This window comes from Haliaeetus leucocephalus, unplaced genomic scaffold, assembly GCF_000737465.1.
Source record: "Haliaeetus leucocephalus isolate CR32 unplaced genomic scaffold, Haliaeetus_leucocephalus-4.0 Scaffold339, whole genome shotgun sequence".
In the NCBI taxonomy this organism is placed as follows: domain Eukaryota; kingdom Metazoa; phylum Chordata; class Aves; order Accipitriformes; family Accipitridae; genus Haliaeetus; species Haliaeetus leucocephalus.
Window position 1 is genome coordinate 8,686,206 of NW_010972775.1, and position 18,535 is coordinate 8,704,740.

The window sequence follows — 18,535 nt, forward strand, 5'->3', positions numbered from 1 at the left end:
GCCCCCCCCCCCCCCCCCCCCCCCCCCCCCAATCTTTTCTGGTACTTAGGAGTCCTAAAATAAGTACACATACAGGTATGATAATCTGTGCACTTCTTTAGCCTTTCCATCAAGTTGAGTCATCATGATGGTAGTTAAAAATGTGATAACTTCCACAGGGATGTTTTCAAATAAGTAGCAAAGTTGTGAATGGGAAGCATTTTATGAGATTGATCTTTACAGTAAAAAGTATTTTGGCCTTTGTCTCATGGATACACTAATGACAAAGTCTATGTATGTTTTGGGTGATATTTTTTTATTATTATTTCTAGGAAAATGGAGCTACTTTTGTCAAGTTTTTTGTTTCACAGTACAGCTTGATGAAGTGCAACCAATTGAATTATTTCAGAGTAGAAGGATCAAGTGCCAGTATTTTGCCATTCATTCCTTAATGTTGAAATTAAACCTAACTCTATTGTAAGGCTTTTCCTAACTCCTTATTGCTATTGCTGAAAATATTTCATGTTTCAGATTGATTGTGTTGGGGTGAATGGCATATTAAGATGTGAGCAATATTGATGAATCTTGGAAAGTGTGTTTCTCCTACCTTGCCCCCGAACCTTGAATATCTGTAAAGAGAACTAAATTTTATGTTTCTTTTCCCTCCAAATGTTATCTATTAAGTGATCAGTGAAGGTGTTTAGTTTTAACAGTTTCCAGTGTTGGAGCCAAGAAATATAGACTATTTAATTTTTTAGGTTATATGTAGTACTAAAGGGCAAACCTTTTAAACTGAAGGGTAAGAAAATACCTGTACTTGGAGATGCTCAAAACTTAATGTAACAAGGCACTGAGAAACATGAACCAACTTTTAGGTTAGCTGTGCTTTGAAAAGAGAGTCTGATTGTATTATTTCCAGAAGTTCTTATGAAATTACTCTACATAAAAGAAAAAAAACCCTTAGTTATATCATAAATGAGTGCCATTCCCAGTCAACATGCTATAGATACAGTTTTAGTTTCATTAAAGTTTGACCACTTAGCAGAATTCGATTGATTTGATATCATCTTGCTTTGAGAAGCTTCTGCTTGCTGCAAGTTTGTGCTACTTTTGAGTTCTGTTTTCTGATCTTTTACAAGGCAGCTAGCTGTTACACAAGAGTAACAGGCAAATGCCTGAGTTTGGGTTGAAGGAAGAAAGTAGTAGAGTTTTTTGAAAAACAATTGAGTATAATTTGAATCATCATCAGACTTTTGAACAAAAGCAGTTACAATTAGCAATTCAAACAGGTTTAGTAATATTTCATAAAATGGACTTTCCTAGGTCTTATGGTTGTTTTTACTATTCTGATACACAGCTATGAAAAAATTAACAACCACTGATGAGAGTTGCAAACTTATTAAAATGTCGAAAGAAACTATTCTGGGGAGATTGTAATTAACTTGATTTACAGCTGAGTACTTAAGAGTACTTTTAAGCAATCGTATGTTTTTAAAATAAACCCTTTGAAGCCTGCAAGTAAAAAAATGTTAAACCTCAAATTTCTTTTCCCTCTTGAAAATATCTTATTAGGATTATATTATGGATTCTCCACCAGCTGCACCAGATAATACATCTGGTATACTGTTTGGTGTGAGACAGAACTCGGGAGTTCCACAGTACGAGACTGGGCCAGCAGTGAATGTAACAGGTGGGTATAACTGTAGTAGTTGATAAGAGAAAGAAACAGCCTAATGTAATTTAACTGTAGTGCAGATCTTTGGCTTATAACATTAAATAGGATTTCTAGAACATAGTATAGCTACTTTTTTCTTCCCCCTGTACATAACACTGTATAATGTTTAATGAAATAAACTTTGGAGCCTTGTGTTGTCAGGCTTGCTTTTCAGCACATTAGACTGACTGTAATATCAACTGATGTCGTCTTAAAATCCTCATTTAGATGGAAAAAAGTATTGCCAGATCCACTGTAATTTTTTTGACCGCTAAAGGCTCTTTTTCAGTATATCCAGCACTCTTTGACTAGCATGAATAGGAATAACTTAGCAAGAGAGGAGCTGTGGACAGTACCAGAAGAACTTTTTGAGTCTGCTGAGTGGGTTCCCTGGGATGATGGTCTTGGTTTCCTGACTGCTATATATAGGAGTTGGAGCAGATGGGATCAGAAGGATCCTGTCTGAAAAGGAGGGGAAAGGGAAAGAGTACATAGTTTGACAACTAAAATTTTTTTTTCAACTAGCTAAACTGTGTTTCAGCAGAAACTATTTAACCTATTTAAAAACAAACCAGAAAGCACCTTCTTTTGTGTCACAGCAGATAAAGTAGATCTGAAACGTGCAGTGTGTTCAATCTTAAACAGGCTATAACTTGGGACTTCCCTTCTCTTTTGTGAAGGATTGTACTTCTGTAATAACTGACCAAAATCCTGTCATTCAGTCTATAAGTTACAAATGACAATCACTTCTGATTCTTCCAGGAAGTAACAGGTTATGTCAATGAATGGCCCAACCGGTCATACTAACAAGTTATGTAGAACAGAGTTATTGCTAGTTTATTCTGCTTGATGTGATGATTTTGCATCTGTAGTTTAGGCTCTAGTTTCACTCCAGATACTTATCAATGAAGGTTTGGTAGTTTATTTACTTGCATGTGTCCAACTATTCTGTGATCTTATTCTTGTCTTACTGGGTTAAATAGCTTTTTGTGAAGTAAGCAAAAGTTTTATTTCTTGCAAGGTTCAGTATTCCAACCCTTGTTCTTCAAAGAACAGGTATTAAAGTGTAATTGTTTGTCGGTTTGGTTTGGGGTTTTGGGGGTTTTTTTTGTTTGTTTTTTAATTTAGGAGACCTGCTTGCATATTTAAAAATTACTTGTATTAGTCTCTTATCGAGAAAAATGAAATACTTAAAAGCATCAAGGACTGTATTTCAAAGCATCTTAAATATACCATACTTAGTCTATGTTTATTTCTGTGAGGTGGCAATAGGATTTAGAAATTGAAAGGAAAGGTTTATAATTGTGGGTTGAAACACAAATATGATACAGAAGGCAAATTTAAGATACATTTCACTTCATAACGAGGAAGCGTCGGCGTATTTTGTGGTTTGGTTTGCATGGTGAGGTCACATAACAGCTTATGTTTGTGTTGCTCCTATGTGCCGGTGCCTACTTGCCTATGTTGGTGCTATGTTTACTCTAATACATGTGTAGCACTGTGGGCACAAGACTTTCTGGAATATGGTATTTAAAAGCAGAATCCTTTTGGGAACTGGCCTGTGATACTCTGCAGGACAATTTAACTTCTGTATGTGGATCATTAAAGACATTTTTTAGCTCAATATAGCATAAATATTTATTTCTGAGGTCTAAGCAGGGAAATGACAAGCCGCTAATTGACACTAACCAACTATTTTGTTAGGTTGCTAAATAGGTGGTGGTGTTAAGTTAAACAGCATTGCTAACTTATCTGCAGGTTGGATGGGCACCAGGGATGTATGTAAAACTGTAGCTTGCTTTCCGAGAATATTTTGAGATCATTCTCCCACAAACTTTACCCACTTGGGGGAACCAGAAAATGCCATAACCAATAGAAGAACTGTTCTGTTGTATTTAGGAGTTGACTGGACTGTATACATGAATTCATAGCACTAGATTAATGGGAGATGTTGGTGAGGGACAATGCAACAGAGGCCTGAAACAATTTGGCTTTCATGTTCCCATTCTGTTAATTTGATCTGACTGTTACCAGAGTACATTTGATGCTTTTATTCTAGGTTACCATTTCTAATGTCTTTTGCCATCTTTCATAAAATCAGGCCCAGCCAGCACAGATGCACATAACAGTGTTAAGGATTTTACAGTAGGGTTGCGTGTTTAGAAACCTGTCAGCAAGGTGATACTGCATCCAGTATACTTTGCTCTTTCCTGCAATCATTTTAGATATTGTACACAATAATACTGTGTGTATGAGTCTAGCCAACTGTTTTGTAATAGCTACAAAATATTTACAAAAATATTCACTAATAGCATGAAGTGAAGGTAATAGACTCCTGAGCAGCCTGAAAACCAGACAAGAATTGTTTGACTGCTTCTTTTCTCTGCTGTCTTGAGTACCTGGGGTCCCTGACAGTTTCAGCTGTGTGGTCTGCTGGGTAGAGGACTGGAACAAACTAGTCTGGAACATGGGTGATCCAAGGAATTTTTGTGTCCATGCAGCAGCTGAGAGAGGCCCTTTGATGAAAAGAAGAATCAATCTGATTTTATACCAGCTAGATATTAAATGATACTTGGAATTGGTTTGATTATTTCTTAAAATAGGCTTAAAGGTTTTTTTAAATGAACAAAAAGCAGATTTCAAATGCAAATCTGCGTAGATTCTCCTATTATTATTATTATAGCTCTTCTAAAAGAGGGAATTTAATTAGATCAGAGTTGTATAAACTGAGTTAAGAATGCTCACCTTTTATAAATATATAAAAGTCTTCAAATTTTTTTGGTCACTGATGTGTCAAGCTTTTTTAATTGAAATTGTTACCAATTTTGTTAACATGTAAAAATGGTCCTTTTTTCCAAATCAGGTTTTCTACAGTAAAATAAAATACTTCACTGAAGATTCTTTTAAAATCAGTCAGACCTTCTGTCTTTTCCCTGGCCCTCATTACACAACTACACGTAATTAAATATGCAGCAGCAGTTCCTGCTGTAGGTTGATGGCCTGATGCTCAAATAGCCTCTATGATACAGAAGAATGCTAAAGTCATGCCAACTCTATGGAAGCCTTTGGCTCATCAAGACACATGTGTCAATATAACCAGCTCACATGTGTAACAGTGCAAGTATAAGTAAATTTAAAAACCCTAGGGAAGTGGTAGTATCCAATGAATAACCTGTTTATTTTGTGAATGTGTTAATTACCTTAGGCAAACAAAGCCGAGTGAGACATTTCAGCTTAATATGTTCATTTATGTCAGAAAGGAAAGGTATGCTACAAAGGAGAACATTAGGATGATTAAATACGTATATAGCAGTGAATTATGTTTTCCTGTATATGAGGCATAGTGTGGTAAGTTCTCCAAGATGTTCAAATGTGAGTATTCCCTGCTGGGAGTCTTTGCCTCTGTGGAGTGAGTGGGGAGACTATCCAGACTGCTAGGTGTAGATAGTTATCACTGAGTAAACACAACTTGGAGGTGGGAGGGGGGTGCTTTTATTTATTCTGAGAAGTTGATTAATTTTATGTGACACAAGTTATCTCTGGTTGTTGAGAGGACTTTAAAGATACTAATTCAGTTTCTTGTTACACCCAAGGAAATCACTGGAGCAGCTAGACCATTGGGAGGGGAATGAACAAGAATGTCCTTAGTTCAGATCATTGTGTCTGGAACTGGAGTCTGGTCCTTGTCATAGTTTATGACAGTCTTAAGGCTATTTGCAGTCTGTGAGAGATTTACAAGGCCTGTGCTGGCACTTCAGACTTATTGGTACTCTTTCAGGTCTACTTGAGGACTGATCTCTGTATTGAGATTACATCATCAAGGGTAATCTTACAGAGACATGGGCTTCAGGACAAGATGGAGCCAAGTACTGATGGGCATGTTAATCAGGCACTGAACCTCTGAATTTCCAAGTTAATTTTTAGTGATTTTCTTTTTTTAGAAGAAATACTGCAAACAATAAGTCAATCAACTGTTCTGAAGAGCAAATAGGTATGCTGTGATCAGTCACTAGAAGTTACAACACTGTTTTCATTTTTCATCAGAAGGGCAGAGGCTGTTCCAAATAGTGGGCATTGCAGAAACTAGCTCCTTAGCTTAACTTCATTTCTCGGAACTCGCCTTTTCTCAGATTAGTGTGGGTCAAGATGTGAAAAGTAGGCCAAATAAACTCAGGTAGTCAGAGTGTGATTTACTGGGTTTCAGGGATGGGTCTGTGTCTCTTTGCATTTACCCTTTTCTCCACTACTGGCCTTAGAAATTCAGACTGAGTTGGATGTTGCTTTCTTAACTTCTGTATGGCTTATCATTTTAGGGAAATCTTAGCTGCTTTATGTAGACTTTACATATCCTTTAAAGTGTAGGCATCACTAATGTGTTCATAATATACTATGGAAAAAAACTGAGGTTCTTTAATTTAAACCACTGTAGGTCTCAATGAGAGTGGTTTTGTATCTAAGCGTCCTGCTACTTCTGATGGCAACAGTGTAACTGCAAAAAAGGCCAAGCCTAATGAGGTTGGTGCTGGAAGCAATTCAGCTGTTTCACCTACAGTTAACTCTCCTCCAACAGTAACACCATCACAAAATGTATCTTCAAAAGGTAGGGTAGATCAAATGGTCTAGCTCTCAATCCATGCATCTGTTTCATGGAAAAAGCTAGTGCTCTTGTAATGTTTAAGTTGATTGGTATTATTAATGCTATTAAGGCAATGTAAATAAGTAACTCTTCTTATGCCTTAAAATAAGAAAAACCTTTCTATGCAAGGATTTACATACCTTTACAAATTAATACACCGTAGGTTATTACCTATTCAAATTTTAGACCTTTGTTATTTAGTAGGTACGTTTGAATTCTGTAAAGCAATGATTAGTTAAGTTGTTTAGTGGCTGTGAAGACAGATGATCAAAACAAACACCTCGACCTCATACTCTCAGTTCAGATTTTCTATTTCAAAGAACTGAATAGAGAGTTGAAACTTTAAAAAGCAACTAACCAGAAAATCAAGATTGAAAGAATTCTGTGACTGCTGAATTTATCAACTAATTCTGATTAGGTAAAAGGAAGAAAAAAAAATTATTGTAGGAATGTCAGGCAAGGCAGCAAGGACTCAGATTGTGGAATCTCCAGTGTTGGAGATATTCAGAAGTTGACTGGACATGGCTCTGAGCATCCTGATAAGGTTGGACTTGCTTTGAGTGGGAGGCTGGACAAAAACACCTCGACAGGTCCAACAAATTATTCTGTGATTCTGTATTTTGACTAACTATTGCAAAGTGTGTTTTGCAGTTCCCCCCTTTCTTTTGCAGCAGTGTTTTTGATACAGTTTAAAATAGCAGTTGGAAAGGACGAGGGGGATTTAAGCTTCAAAGAGAGGATGTTCTTTGAAAGACCTTCCCCTGCCTACAAGAAGAGAGGTAGTCTGTTTCAGTGTATTAATAATTAGGTGCATTTTCCTCCTGAGCCAAAAGGTGCTTTCCAGCTGATTGTAATGGACGAAGATTTACTCTTGACTTTGAGATATTTCCAATCACATACTCTCTCCTATAATGTTAAAATGAGGAGCTACCTACAGTGTGATTCTGTTGTTTGGAATCATTTCATATTGGGGTTTTTTTTGCATGTCTTGTTTGCAGCTTGTTCACTATCAGACTCTTCCCCAGCAACCAGAAGGAAGTGGCTATAACATGGCATATTGCAGCAAAAAATTTTCCTCCACCCTGTGTTGGGTAAAACGTATTGTGTTGCAGCCTAAAATACAGAAAAGATAACCGGGGAATCTTACTAAATGTAGTAACAAGTAGATCATATTCCCTGAGAACCTTATTTTTATGAGTTTGTCTCTAACATGCTAGCATAGCAATTTCTAATCTGTCACAGAATCCAGCACTGAAGCACTGCAGAACACAAGATCTTGCTGCAGAACCTGTTTTCTTTCAACTCAGCTTGCACTTAGCTGTGACGTGTCAAAGTGTTTTAGAAACCATAATAGTGAAGACTTGCAGCAATGTTTTGCAGTACATCTCTTGCATGGCCATCCACTCATGTGAAGGACTTTCTGCTTAATTATGATTCTTAGCAATACTGTTACCTCCAAGGAAAAATACTGTTTGATTCATGTCTATCTCATGGACTATGCAAGACTATTTTTGTGAAAAAATGTATAATACTGTTGCATGGTCATCTCAATTCATACACTTACTCATTCCCTTGTTATAAGGTGGATGTATTTGTGTGTTTATTACATTTTGTCATAGCCCTGACAGGGTACAGTTGACTCTACAGTTGAGATGTTACTTAAAACTCTTCCTGTGTTTAACCTCTTCTTCTAAACTACTTGCTCAGCTTGGAGTCCTCCAGATCTGTGAATGACTTGAGAATGCAAGAGAACTTCATCTGGAAAAGTAGCTCCTGCTCTGATGTTTTTTGGCAGTTTGGAGAAACCTGGAAGCCTGGGTTTATTTATTAAAGTTTAAGCTAATACAAAGCTTTTTTGGTTTTGTTTTTGCTCAAAAGTTATTAATCATTTTATGTTGATAAGAGAAATACTATTTCCTTTCACTACTGGGAGTAATTATTTAGAGGATTTACTCTCCAGGTTCTCCAAAGACACCTTTGCTCAACAGGAATGATGCATCTGAATAGGCCTAGGTTCCAACAACTGTCTGGAGGGAAATATTCTCATCATTGAGAACCATATGGTGAAATTCTTCCCCAAAACCAGTTATCTGAATCCTATTGTGATGATGATCAGGTCATGGCATGAAACAAGTTTTACAAGTTCATTTGAGAATTAAAGTTCTTAAAAACATCAAAAATCCATCCTATCCGGGGGGTGGTGGTTCACAGAATTAATGCTTTGTCTCTATCGTGCTACCTTCACCCTCTCCCATATTTTCCTGATTTGTCGTTAAGATTTTGTAAAAGTTGTTTATAGGCCTATATAAAACAGAACAAACTCAAACTCAGTTTGGAAAAAAGGAAGGGTAGTTAAAAGATGGTTGTAAAACCTTGCTTATGGTTACTACAGCTAATAGTTTTCATTTGAAATGACATATTTTTCTAGAATAACTAATAATAAATCGAGTATTCTGCTTGTGAATTCTGAATCTTAACGTATTTCAAATTTTACAGGTACAAATGCTGCATCAAGCACCATTAAAAATGGAGGACCTTTTCCACGAGCTTGTCCAAAGTGCAATATTCATTTCAATCTTATGGATCCTCTAAAAAATCATATGAAGGTAAAATCTTTTGGGGCTGGTAGACATTATAAAAAACTTATGTGGGCTTCTGTTTGGTTATGAAAGAGTGCCATGTTTTGATATAAAGATAGTCTGGCTTCTGTCTATGATCAAGCAGAGCCCAAATGCTCAATGTCTTGCAGTTGTGGAGAGGAAAAATGGAGTAGGGAGCTCTAAATCTTGCCACTTTTTGCCTTATTTTTCCAATTAATTGAGGCATATTTGCTGTCTCTGTATGATTTCTCTCTGCCACAGCTGTGACTTTTTGAACCATTGGCCAGATTCAGGTGAATTTGATGAAGGTAAGTGCCTATGATAATAGGCAGCCATTTGACCCACATCTGTGTTAGATTGCTACTGAGACAAAGATGACAGTGTAAACTTACCTTTTCATCTTGATATGTCACTTAGTAGCTAAAAAAGTTGTTAAGCTGAGTGGAAAAACTTAATTTGTAGTTCATACTTAAACACTGTGAGAAACAAAGCTTTCAGAAACTGAGCATCACTTAGTCTGCTTATGAAACTACTTGTTATTGGTTCTGGAAACATTGTTTCCTGGAAAATATTTGTTATTATTTGGGGAAGATTCATGCAATTCTCAGGCATATGTATTCCATTTCAGGGGGCAGAGAAATGGTGTTGCACTCTATATACAATGTGTATAACCCATGCAAAAGGGAGCATGAACTACTGTGTAATAGAAAAGTGTGAAGCTCTGAGTTACTGTTAACACAGATCACTCTGATCTACTGCGCTTAAGATACCCTAAATAGTAGTTACTGTGCTCTTCAGCTTCAAAATACAATTAAGAAACATACATAACAGTGGAAAAATATCAAGGGTTTTATCCTTCTCTAATCATTATTTGTAGAGAATAGCTTTTGCACTCTGTACATCAACCGAATGAAAGAACCATTGAAGGAGTGGGTTTGCTTAGTATTATTTAATTAAAGTTTTAGTTAAACTGTATGGGATAAATATACTGAGTTACACTTCCACAGTAGGAAATGAACTCCTAGTAGGCTTATAGAAAGTAGTCCGGCACAATAAGAACCATTATTCAGCAGGAGAAAGATCTGTCCTCTGAAACGCTCTAATTTTGCTCACTGTTGGAAACTTCGTAGCATCTTCTGTATGAAGTACTTCATACTTTTTAAGTGTTATGTTTCATAGTATAGTTATTGGGTTAAGCATTCATTATGTACTGTCTGACATAAAGAAACTTGAACAATGTGTATTTTGTGACTTAGAATTTCTGAATTTTTCAGTAATGCTGGAAGGAACTTCTGCACGTTTCAACATATGTCCTCCCCAAAGAAATAGAACATAAAAACTTTCCATTAAATTCTCAGTAAACTTATGCTTGTCAGCAAAATACTTGCATAAAAGCTGCTTTTCTCTTTCTCATTATTAAACACAGTAGATGTTTTTCTAATGAGTAAGGCAACACTGGTATTCTGATTCTAACTTAAATTTATCTTACATGAGCCTCTGAGAATAATATCTTTCCAGTTTTTATAATATATATTGTGTTTTATTACCTAAACACGACCTAAAGTTCAGTTACTGTTCAAAATCCATATGTGAATATCAATAAAGTTGGTATGTCAGAGAACTGAGCTTTGCATCTAGCTCTAGTTAGTGAGTGGCTTCATTTTTTAAAATGCTGTTGTCATTGATGCAGTTTGGTAAGAGAGACTGATGCCTTTGTCTCTTCCCTGTTTCCATCCAGTATTGTTGTCCAGACATGGTAAATAACTTTTTCCTGGGAATGGCAAAAACAGAATGTGTGAGCACAACAAGCAAGACTGCTGAATCTGAGAAAGGAAAATTGATTATGTTAGTTAACGACTTTTATTATGGGAAACATGAAGGTGACACCCAGCAGATACAAAAGGAGCAAAAGACGCATACGACATTTAAGTGCTTCAGTTGTCTGAAAGTTCTTAAAAATAACATAAGGTATTTGAACTCACTTCCTTAGTTGTTTGTTAATCACTTATAGCCCATAGCACTTAGTCTCATGCATTAAAAATTTGTCTCTCTGGAATAGAATTTTTTTTCTTCTTGAAAACTAATAATATTGGGTGACTGAACAGAAATTGAATTAATTTTTACTGTGCATGTATGGCCATGACTTAAACTTTTTACGGATTAGAGTACAAATTTTAATGGTGTCTCGCATAAACAGTAGAGTTTTAATGAGAGCAGTTGTAGGACTTTGGAGGTAGAAAGGGCAACACAAAGTATTTTAAAACTTGCCATCTGGATTGATGGTGATATCAGTAGATGCGAGTGTTAATTCCCTTTAGGGATGCACAATGACTAATTGTTGGTGGTTTACTTATGTAACATCTGTTATTTTGATGGAATAATTTTACTTCTGAATGCTGCAAAAAACTTCAGTAAGCTGTTTTAATAGGTAGACGAGTTCATGTCATTGTTCCTTTGGAAGTTAAGGTCATTGAACTTTTTTATATGCATTCTTCAAGGGAAGCTGAAGTAGCAAAATGTAAAATTTAAAAATGGACTATTCTTTCAAAGGGCACAGTCTGCAAGTTAAAATGAACAGGTTTATGCTAACATTAGACCCATATTATTGAATAAAAGTTTCTTGTAGTTAGAAGCATTAAATTTGCTATTAATCATTAAGTATGTGTAAATCCTAAGTAAAAGTGCCAGTATTTTGTTCCAAGCAGCTTGAAAACGTTGCATGTTGTTAGACTTCAAAAGAGTTTACTCTCGTGATTTTATAGTTCCTGTTAATTATGGCATTTCTTCCCTTGCAATTTAACTTTTTAAGAGCAATAAACAATGTTTGACATGGGCCAGGAGGTTTTTCTTCTGGTTTTGGATGCATAATACTTTTCAGATAAGCCTTTCTTGCAGTATCATGAAAAGTAGTCCACAGAAAGAGTACTTTATTAAGATACTGGGTTCATTTTAAAGAATATTTTTCTGGCACTGTTTTCTACTCGGCATTATATTGTGAGCTATTGGTGCTATGGTGCCTATGGGTTGCACAGCAAGTCATTACAAATAAGCACTTAATTTTTTCTTTGAACTTCTCTAGAGTCTACTTTCAGCCACACTAATTTTTGCTGTAACTTTGTAGCTGTATTCCATAGTTCTATAACTTCAGAATTTTTATTTCAAGGTATATTTTACACCTTTAATCATTTATAGTGGACAAAATAAATACATAGTATCTTTCTACTTCTAGTGGAAGTTTTCTGGACCTTAATTCAGAAAAGCACAAAGTGATGTGCAGCAGGTAATCCCCTGCTTCCTTTAAAAGATCTGTGGTTGAATATACCATTGAAATAATGTTAAGGCAATATGCAGTACTAGTGTCAATTCCTTTCTTCTGCTTAGGTACTTGGATATCTTCAGTTAGCTCTTTTTTTTTTTTCTCTTTTTTTTCCTTTAAGCAACTGCATGATACTAGAAGCTTGAGCTCAAGAGACTATTCTCCTTGCTTGTTTGTTTTTTCCAATTCCAAGGTCACCACTTTGAGAACTACATTCCTTTTGTGAGTGTGACCTACATTTAATAGTTCCTCTGGCTGTTCTAAATGAAGCACATTCAAAATAGAACAGTTTTTGAAGTTTAACAGTAGTGCGTTGTGCACTGTTTGTGCTGCCCCACTAGCAACTGTGACCTGCCAATGCTGTCATGGGTGCCTAGACTTCTCAGCCAGAATACGTTCCTACTACAGATAAGTGGATATTAATGAGGAAAAGGTGGTAACTTGAAGCAGTAACATACCACCAAGCTTGTCTTACTCTTTTGGTTGTCAACTGCACAGTGGCATTCTTTGATAATTGCCCTTCATAATTCAACTTCAGTCATAAATGCTTTATACAAAGACAGCTCTTGGAACCCTGCCAGTTTTGGATGGAGGTGGTTTCAGATAAAGCTGTAATGTCCTAATTGCAGATATGTTCTTGCTATTCAATGGTTTTCAGCAGAGCTAAAGTTACCCTTGTTTCAGAATGTGGCTTTGAGACTCTGATGGTGGTGAAGTGTGAACAGCTGAAATGTTTTGTTGTTGCCTTCGCTAATTTCCCTTTATTTCAAGGCAGGAATTTGGTCTAAGCAAACATGAAAAATGCTTAGTCTTAGAACATGTTTCAGATATGTTGCATGTTCTTTATAATAGTCAGGATTTCTTTTTAAGCTTTGAAAGATGATTTCTGGCATAGCTTGCTTAACTTCATTAGTTTTTTTTTTTTCTAATGATCTTGTTAGTTAGATTTTTTTGAAATTCAGAAGTCCTTACAAAGTAAAGTTTCTAAAGAATCCTGTACATCTTGCACGTGATATGTCATGTATAGTAAATGTTAAAATGTAGTTTTTTGCACCTATTTACTAACATTTAAAGGTTTATGAACCACATGAAGCATCATCTAGAGCTTGAGAAGCAGAGCAGTGAAAGTTGGGAAAGCCATACCACCTGCCAGCACTGTTACCGTCAGTTTCCCACCCCATTCCAGCTGCAGTGCCACATTGAAAGTACACACACGCCTTATGAGTCATCTAGTAAGTTGGATTGTATCACACTGAATCTTTTTGTGACCTAAAATCTTTAGATATTTCCTGACTTTTACTTTGCGGGTTTGTAACTTCAGAATAAAGCTGTTGTACTTTAAGAGTAATAATCTTGAGATTTAATATAGGAGCTGAGCACTCATTCAATTTATGTTAGAGCAGTGTGCGTGGAAAAAAAATATTTTTAAAAGCGTTTTGTTTTGTTTTTTAATTGAAAGCTTGACTGCAAGAATTCATGTTGTTTAACAGCCTTGCACTCCTGGCTTCCTGAAATTGTACAGGGAATTTCTTCTGAAGAGTAAAATAATCGTTAGATCGCTTTACCTTTATAGATACATACAGTTCACATATACACATGTATTACAATTTATCTACTTGTGACCCCAAATGAATTTTTACTTTTTTCTTGTTTTTTGCTTTTTCTAGCGATTTGTAAAATCTGTGAATTATCCTTTGAAACAGAGCAAGTTCTTTTGCAACATATGAAGGACAATCATAAGCCAGGTGAAATGCCGTATGTTTGCCAGGTATCTCAGAGTAACTGTTTTGTATTTAGATTACACCACCCCCATCTTTACTGTCAATAAACTTTTAACAAGGAAGTCAAACTTTTTGTTTTAGGTATGCAACTACAGATCCTCAGCTTTTTCAGATGTAGAAACACATTTTAGAACAGTTCATGAAAATACAAAACATTTGCTATGCCCATTTTGTCTCAAAGTAATTAAAATCGGAGCACCGTATATGCATCATTACATGAGGCATCAGGTAAGCAGATATTTTCAATCCTTAATGCTAGAAAAATGCTAAATATATGTAATGAATCTCTCTGGGGAAAAAAGCGTAACTGATTTGTATGGTTGTTACTGGATAAGAATAGTTAATAAAATATGGTAGATGAATTATGACTGCTTATTTTGAAAAGTCTTTAAGGGAATTGTTAAGACTTTGTCATGTTTTTCTGTGACAGCAGCTCCCTGTTTAAAAAAATCTCTGAATATCCTTCAGGGAATATCTCTGCTATTTGGTTTCTTCATGAAGTTGTAGTGATGTGTTCTGCTTTTCTTGAGATTACTAGCAAACCTTTCACTCAAAGGTTTCACTTCTCAAAGTAGAGAAAAAGATTATGACGTACTGTGTCATCTTGTAACTGGTAATCTGATTCCTCCTTCTCTTAGTAATGATACTGCTTTGCATTTTCAAGTATTTGAATATTCTGTCTTTAATTCCTACACAATATCTTGGCTTTGTACACTGTTAGGAGTTTGTCCAGTTGATCTTTTAGAAACTGGATGACCATTGCTTGAGACAAGCTAGGGCTGGAGTTTTGTTTATCATGACATTCATGCTTACTATAGATTGTCTTCCATTTTTAAAAGAAAAAAGGAATATACCGTTGCACTAAGTGCAGACTGCAATTTTTGACATGCAAAGAAAAAATGGATCACAAGACTCAGCATCACCGAACATTTAGGAAACCCAAACAGTTAGAAGGATTGCCTCCTGGAACAAAGGTAGGTGTTAATACAGGAAAATTAGAGGGGACAAAGGAAAAAAATGTAGTGGTAGAGAAAGGGGTGGAATAAAAAGAAGCGCTTTTCTCATTTCTTTTACAAAGCAGAGATTTTTTTTTTAATTTTTTTTCTTCCACCTCTAAAACTAACACTCTAAAACATACTCCTGTTGCAAGAATTGCCAGGCAGGCGCAGTTTATGGTTTCTTCCTGGTGATCTGTGGCATTGTTCTGTCCCATTCTTCCATACATGTATATGCCAGTAGTCCAGTCAGTGCTGCTGCTTTCTTGAGCTGTTGGTTAATTTTTCTCCTCACGTTTATCCTTTCTTGTGCTAGGAGAAAAGGAGATAGTCTGGATGTTGGTCTCAGGGGTCTGCATCATTTCTTGTGAAAGATTTTTCAACCTGTGGAAAGTCATGGCATAAAATAATACAGAGTGCAGAGACAATGTGTGCTTATAAACTGAGTTCACCAGGTCCTTTTTAGCTCCAGCATTTGAAGGGGAAAAAAACCCCACAATTTTCTGCTAAGTGTTTTATGAAGTAAACTTGAGTCCCTTCAGAACACTTAGGCTATCTTTAAATGATTCTTCCATTTTGAGAAGCAATCAGTTAGACTAAGAATTTCCTGTAGATTTCAGGACATTTTCCCTACAGTTTTTTAATGAAGTGTGAAGATACTTGTCCTTTCAGTTGAAAGGAAGAAGAAAGTTTACATTTTGATCAGCTCTTTACGGTTCATTTGCTGTAGAATCAGGAAGGAAAAATGACTGAAGTTCATGTTGATTGTGTTGCTTGGCAGAATGTAAGGCACTGATCCTCTATTCTGTGACAATACCTCAATTTTCTAAAGATTTCAGGGTCTTCATAATCTAATAAAAGCTTAGATTATGTTAGAATTTTGGTGTTAGTAGACCTTGACAGGATGTAGATGATGAGAATTAAATGCTTGGAACCAGGTGTAGAAGATGAGGTGCTTCTAAACTACGAGTATGGGCAAGAAGTATAATTAGGAGTCACGCTGGAAGTGAAAACTGGAGAACCAAATTTAAGGGCAAGACAAGGGAGTGTGATAATGCCAGATGAGAGGTCAGAAACCAGAATTAGTCCTTGGGGGTCTCGGATGAGGAGCAAAAATATCTGAAGGAAGTAGATTGGCTAATTGTGAGGCAACAAGACACAAGGCTTTTGTTAAATCCAGGCATTGGTGGATTGTTTGATATTCTTAGTGTTAATTGGCCTGACCCTTCTGTTTCTTTTCCACAGCTACATTTTTTTGTTTTAAGCAAGCAGGATGTAGCCAGTTGCAGGTCTAAAGAGAGAGCGGTGTGTTTGGTCATGGCTAAATATTTCCACTAAAACAAGAGTTTTTTAAGCATCCAATAGACTATTGAAGTTAGATTTACTCTAATCAACAGTACTTCGTATTTTTCAAAGCAGTCTCTGAAGAGTGTTTCTTATGCTATGATTTTTGTCCTAAAGTGGCTTAAACTTTGAGACAAATAGAAATGGGAACTTAGAAAGCTAAAATCTAAATAGAATTTTTTTTATAATTTCATACTTGTAGGTGACTATTCGAGCATCTGTTGGATCTCTTCAGTCAGGATCATCAGCTACATCTTCTGTTAGTACAAGCAGTTCCACGTTTCAGTTATCACCTAAAGCTAAAAATACAACCACTAAAAATCATAACAAATCTAATACAAATAAGTCAAAAGCAAAATCAAAACCAACTACATCAAAGAAGCAAAATGCATGGACCAACAGCAAAAAAAAAAAAGAAGTTACAAATACGGCATTGCATAATTTAAGGTAAAATATTAGCATTAAAAGTATCTTTAAGTATACTTTGAATATAAATAACTGATCATTTAATTACCTTTCGATAACTTCTAATACTGCAATACAGAAGATTTGACACTTCCATTTTGCAGAAAAAGCAGGTGCATAAACTTTTCACATACTGGTACTGTGATTATAATTCTGAATCTTCACTTAAGGATTTTGTTGGGGGTAGACTACTTTATGATGGGAGAACAGATGTTCTGGAAATTTTTCTGTTCTAAACTTAGAGTTTTTCTGTGCACAGAGCCACAGACTCTTGAAATACAGGCTCATTAGGCAAATTTATGTTTAAAAGTGACCTGTGGAGGGGAATACATCTGCCTGGGTGTTCTTTGCAAGTTTTCTTATGGAGAGAAAAGTATTTTCCTCCTTCAATTTTTTTTAAGGGTTTTATCTGAACCCATTATTTAAATGTCCTAGGACCTTAATTTGGGGAGCTACCAAAGAAAAAAAAAATCAAGAAAGTAAAAGCAAGCTGTTGGGAGAATGCTGTCCTTATATTTATGATTTACTGGGGTTTGCTATCCTTATATCGATAATTTAATGGATGTTTTATAGACTAGAATATAATTCTGTTGGCTAAGATGAGTTAGCAGTTTTCTTTGTCAAAGATTGTAGATGTCTCCCTTCTGATAAGGTGCTAACACTCACAGTGTGTAGCTCTGAGACATCCAAAACCAGCCAGCAAAATTGGGGAAGACCAGGGTTACATTCTTGCTTTGTAGGTATTTCAAAGCTTGTGGATAATATCAGGGAGGGCAGGAAAACCAAAGGCTTTTTCTCTGCATTGTGGTGCATGAAGCATTTCTTTAAAATCCTTCTCAAGTACGTAGAGACAACAGCAGCAACTGAAGTTGAGGTTCTCATCTACTGCAGTATCTTGTTTCCAGGAGTGGCCAATAACAGATGCTTACATTAACTTTCAGTCTTTTATTGACATCATAATGACAGAATAATTGAAGAAAAAAAGTGAAGTTTTCTTCATATGTACTAACATGACCTGTAATAAGTATTTAACTGATACATTTTTAAGTTCCTCATTTTTTCCCTAATGCAGGCAAGCTTGTTACTGACTTAAAGCAAAAAGTTTGAAATAGTTATCTCACCTTAAAGTGTTGATATTAACTTTTACATATTACTGTTAGGTATCGTCTGGGAGCTCACAAATGCATTGAGTGTTACTCGGAAATAAAAGATTTTGCAAGCCATTTTCCTGCTTATGTCCACTGTAGCTTATGCAGATACAACACTAGCTGTAGCAAAGCCTATGTGAATCACATGATGAGGTAAGAACTCCTTGAAATTTTCACTGGGTTATCAAATACTTCCTAAATTCATGTGAGGTGTGTTAAGTGTTTCTTTTAGCTGAATTTTGAACTGGGTCATAGGACTGGCATGGAAATGTGTAAGGTTGGATTTCTACTTTGTAATGAGGACCTAAACCCCATGTTCTTGTTTTGCCTTAAAAATCCAGTGGTTCAGGCAGTGTTCTATCTTGTGCTTCAGAGTTTCTATGGCATCTTCCATAATTGTTTCAGCCACACTTAACAAATAATGACTAATTGTTGCATGTTCTCTGGGTTTCAGAATGAATACCTCATCTGATTTTACAAGTGCTAAATGCATACAGCCACAGCTATTGCTAATGAAATCTGTGGTCAGAATACCACGTAAAGGATGTCTCAAATAG

The 18,535-nt window shown here is 35.9% G+C and overlaps 1 protein-coding gene across 7 annotated transcripts in view; it reads left to right on the forward strand.

The window, feature by feature from the left end:
* ZNF280D (zinc finger protein 280D) overlaps positions 1–18,535 on the forward strand; it is a 55,036-nt gene that overhangs the window by 14,341 nt on the left and 22,160 nt on the right. For all 7 annotated transcript variants that reach the window (XR_774631.1, XR_774628.1, XR_774632.1 and 4 more), the window contains exons 5-14: positions 1,552–1,669; positions 6,123–6,293; positions 8,826–8,935; positions 10,668–10,897; positions 13,320–13,477; positions 13,913–14,013; positions 14,108–14,254; positions 14,866–15,000; positions 16,568–16,812; positions 17,991–18,131. Coding sequence is in view for 2 of the 7 variants with exons in the window: in XM_010571777.1 (XP_010570079.1) it covers positions 1,552–1,669; positions 6,123–6,293; positions 8,826–8,935; positions 10,668–10,897; positions 13,320–13,477; positions 13,913–14,013; positions 14,108–14,254; positions 14,866–15,000; positions 16,568–16,812; positions 17,991–18,131 (1,556 nt within the window). In the remaining 5 variants the exon portion in view is untranslated. The remainder of the gene's footprint in view (positions 1–1,551; positions 1,670–6,122; positions 6,294–8,825; positions 8,936–10,667; positions 10,898–13,319; positions 13,478–13,912; positions 14,014–14,107; positions 14,255–14,865; positions 15,001–16,567; positions 16,813–17,990; positions 18,132–18,535) is intronic.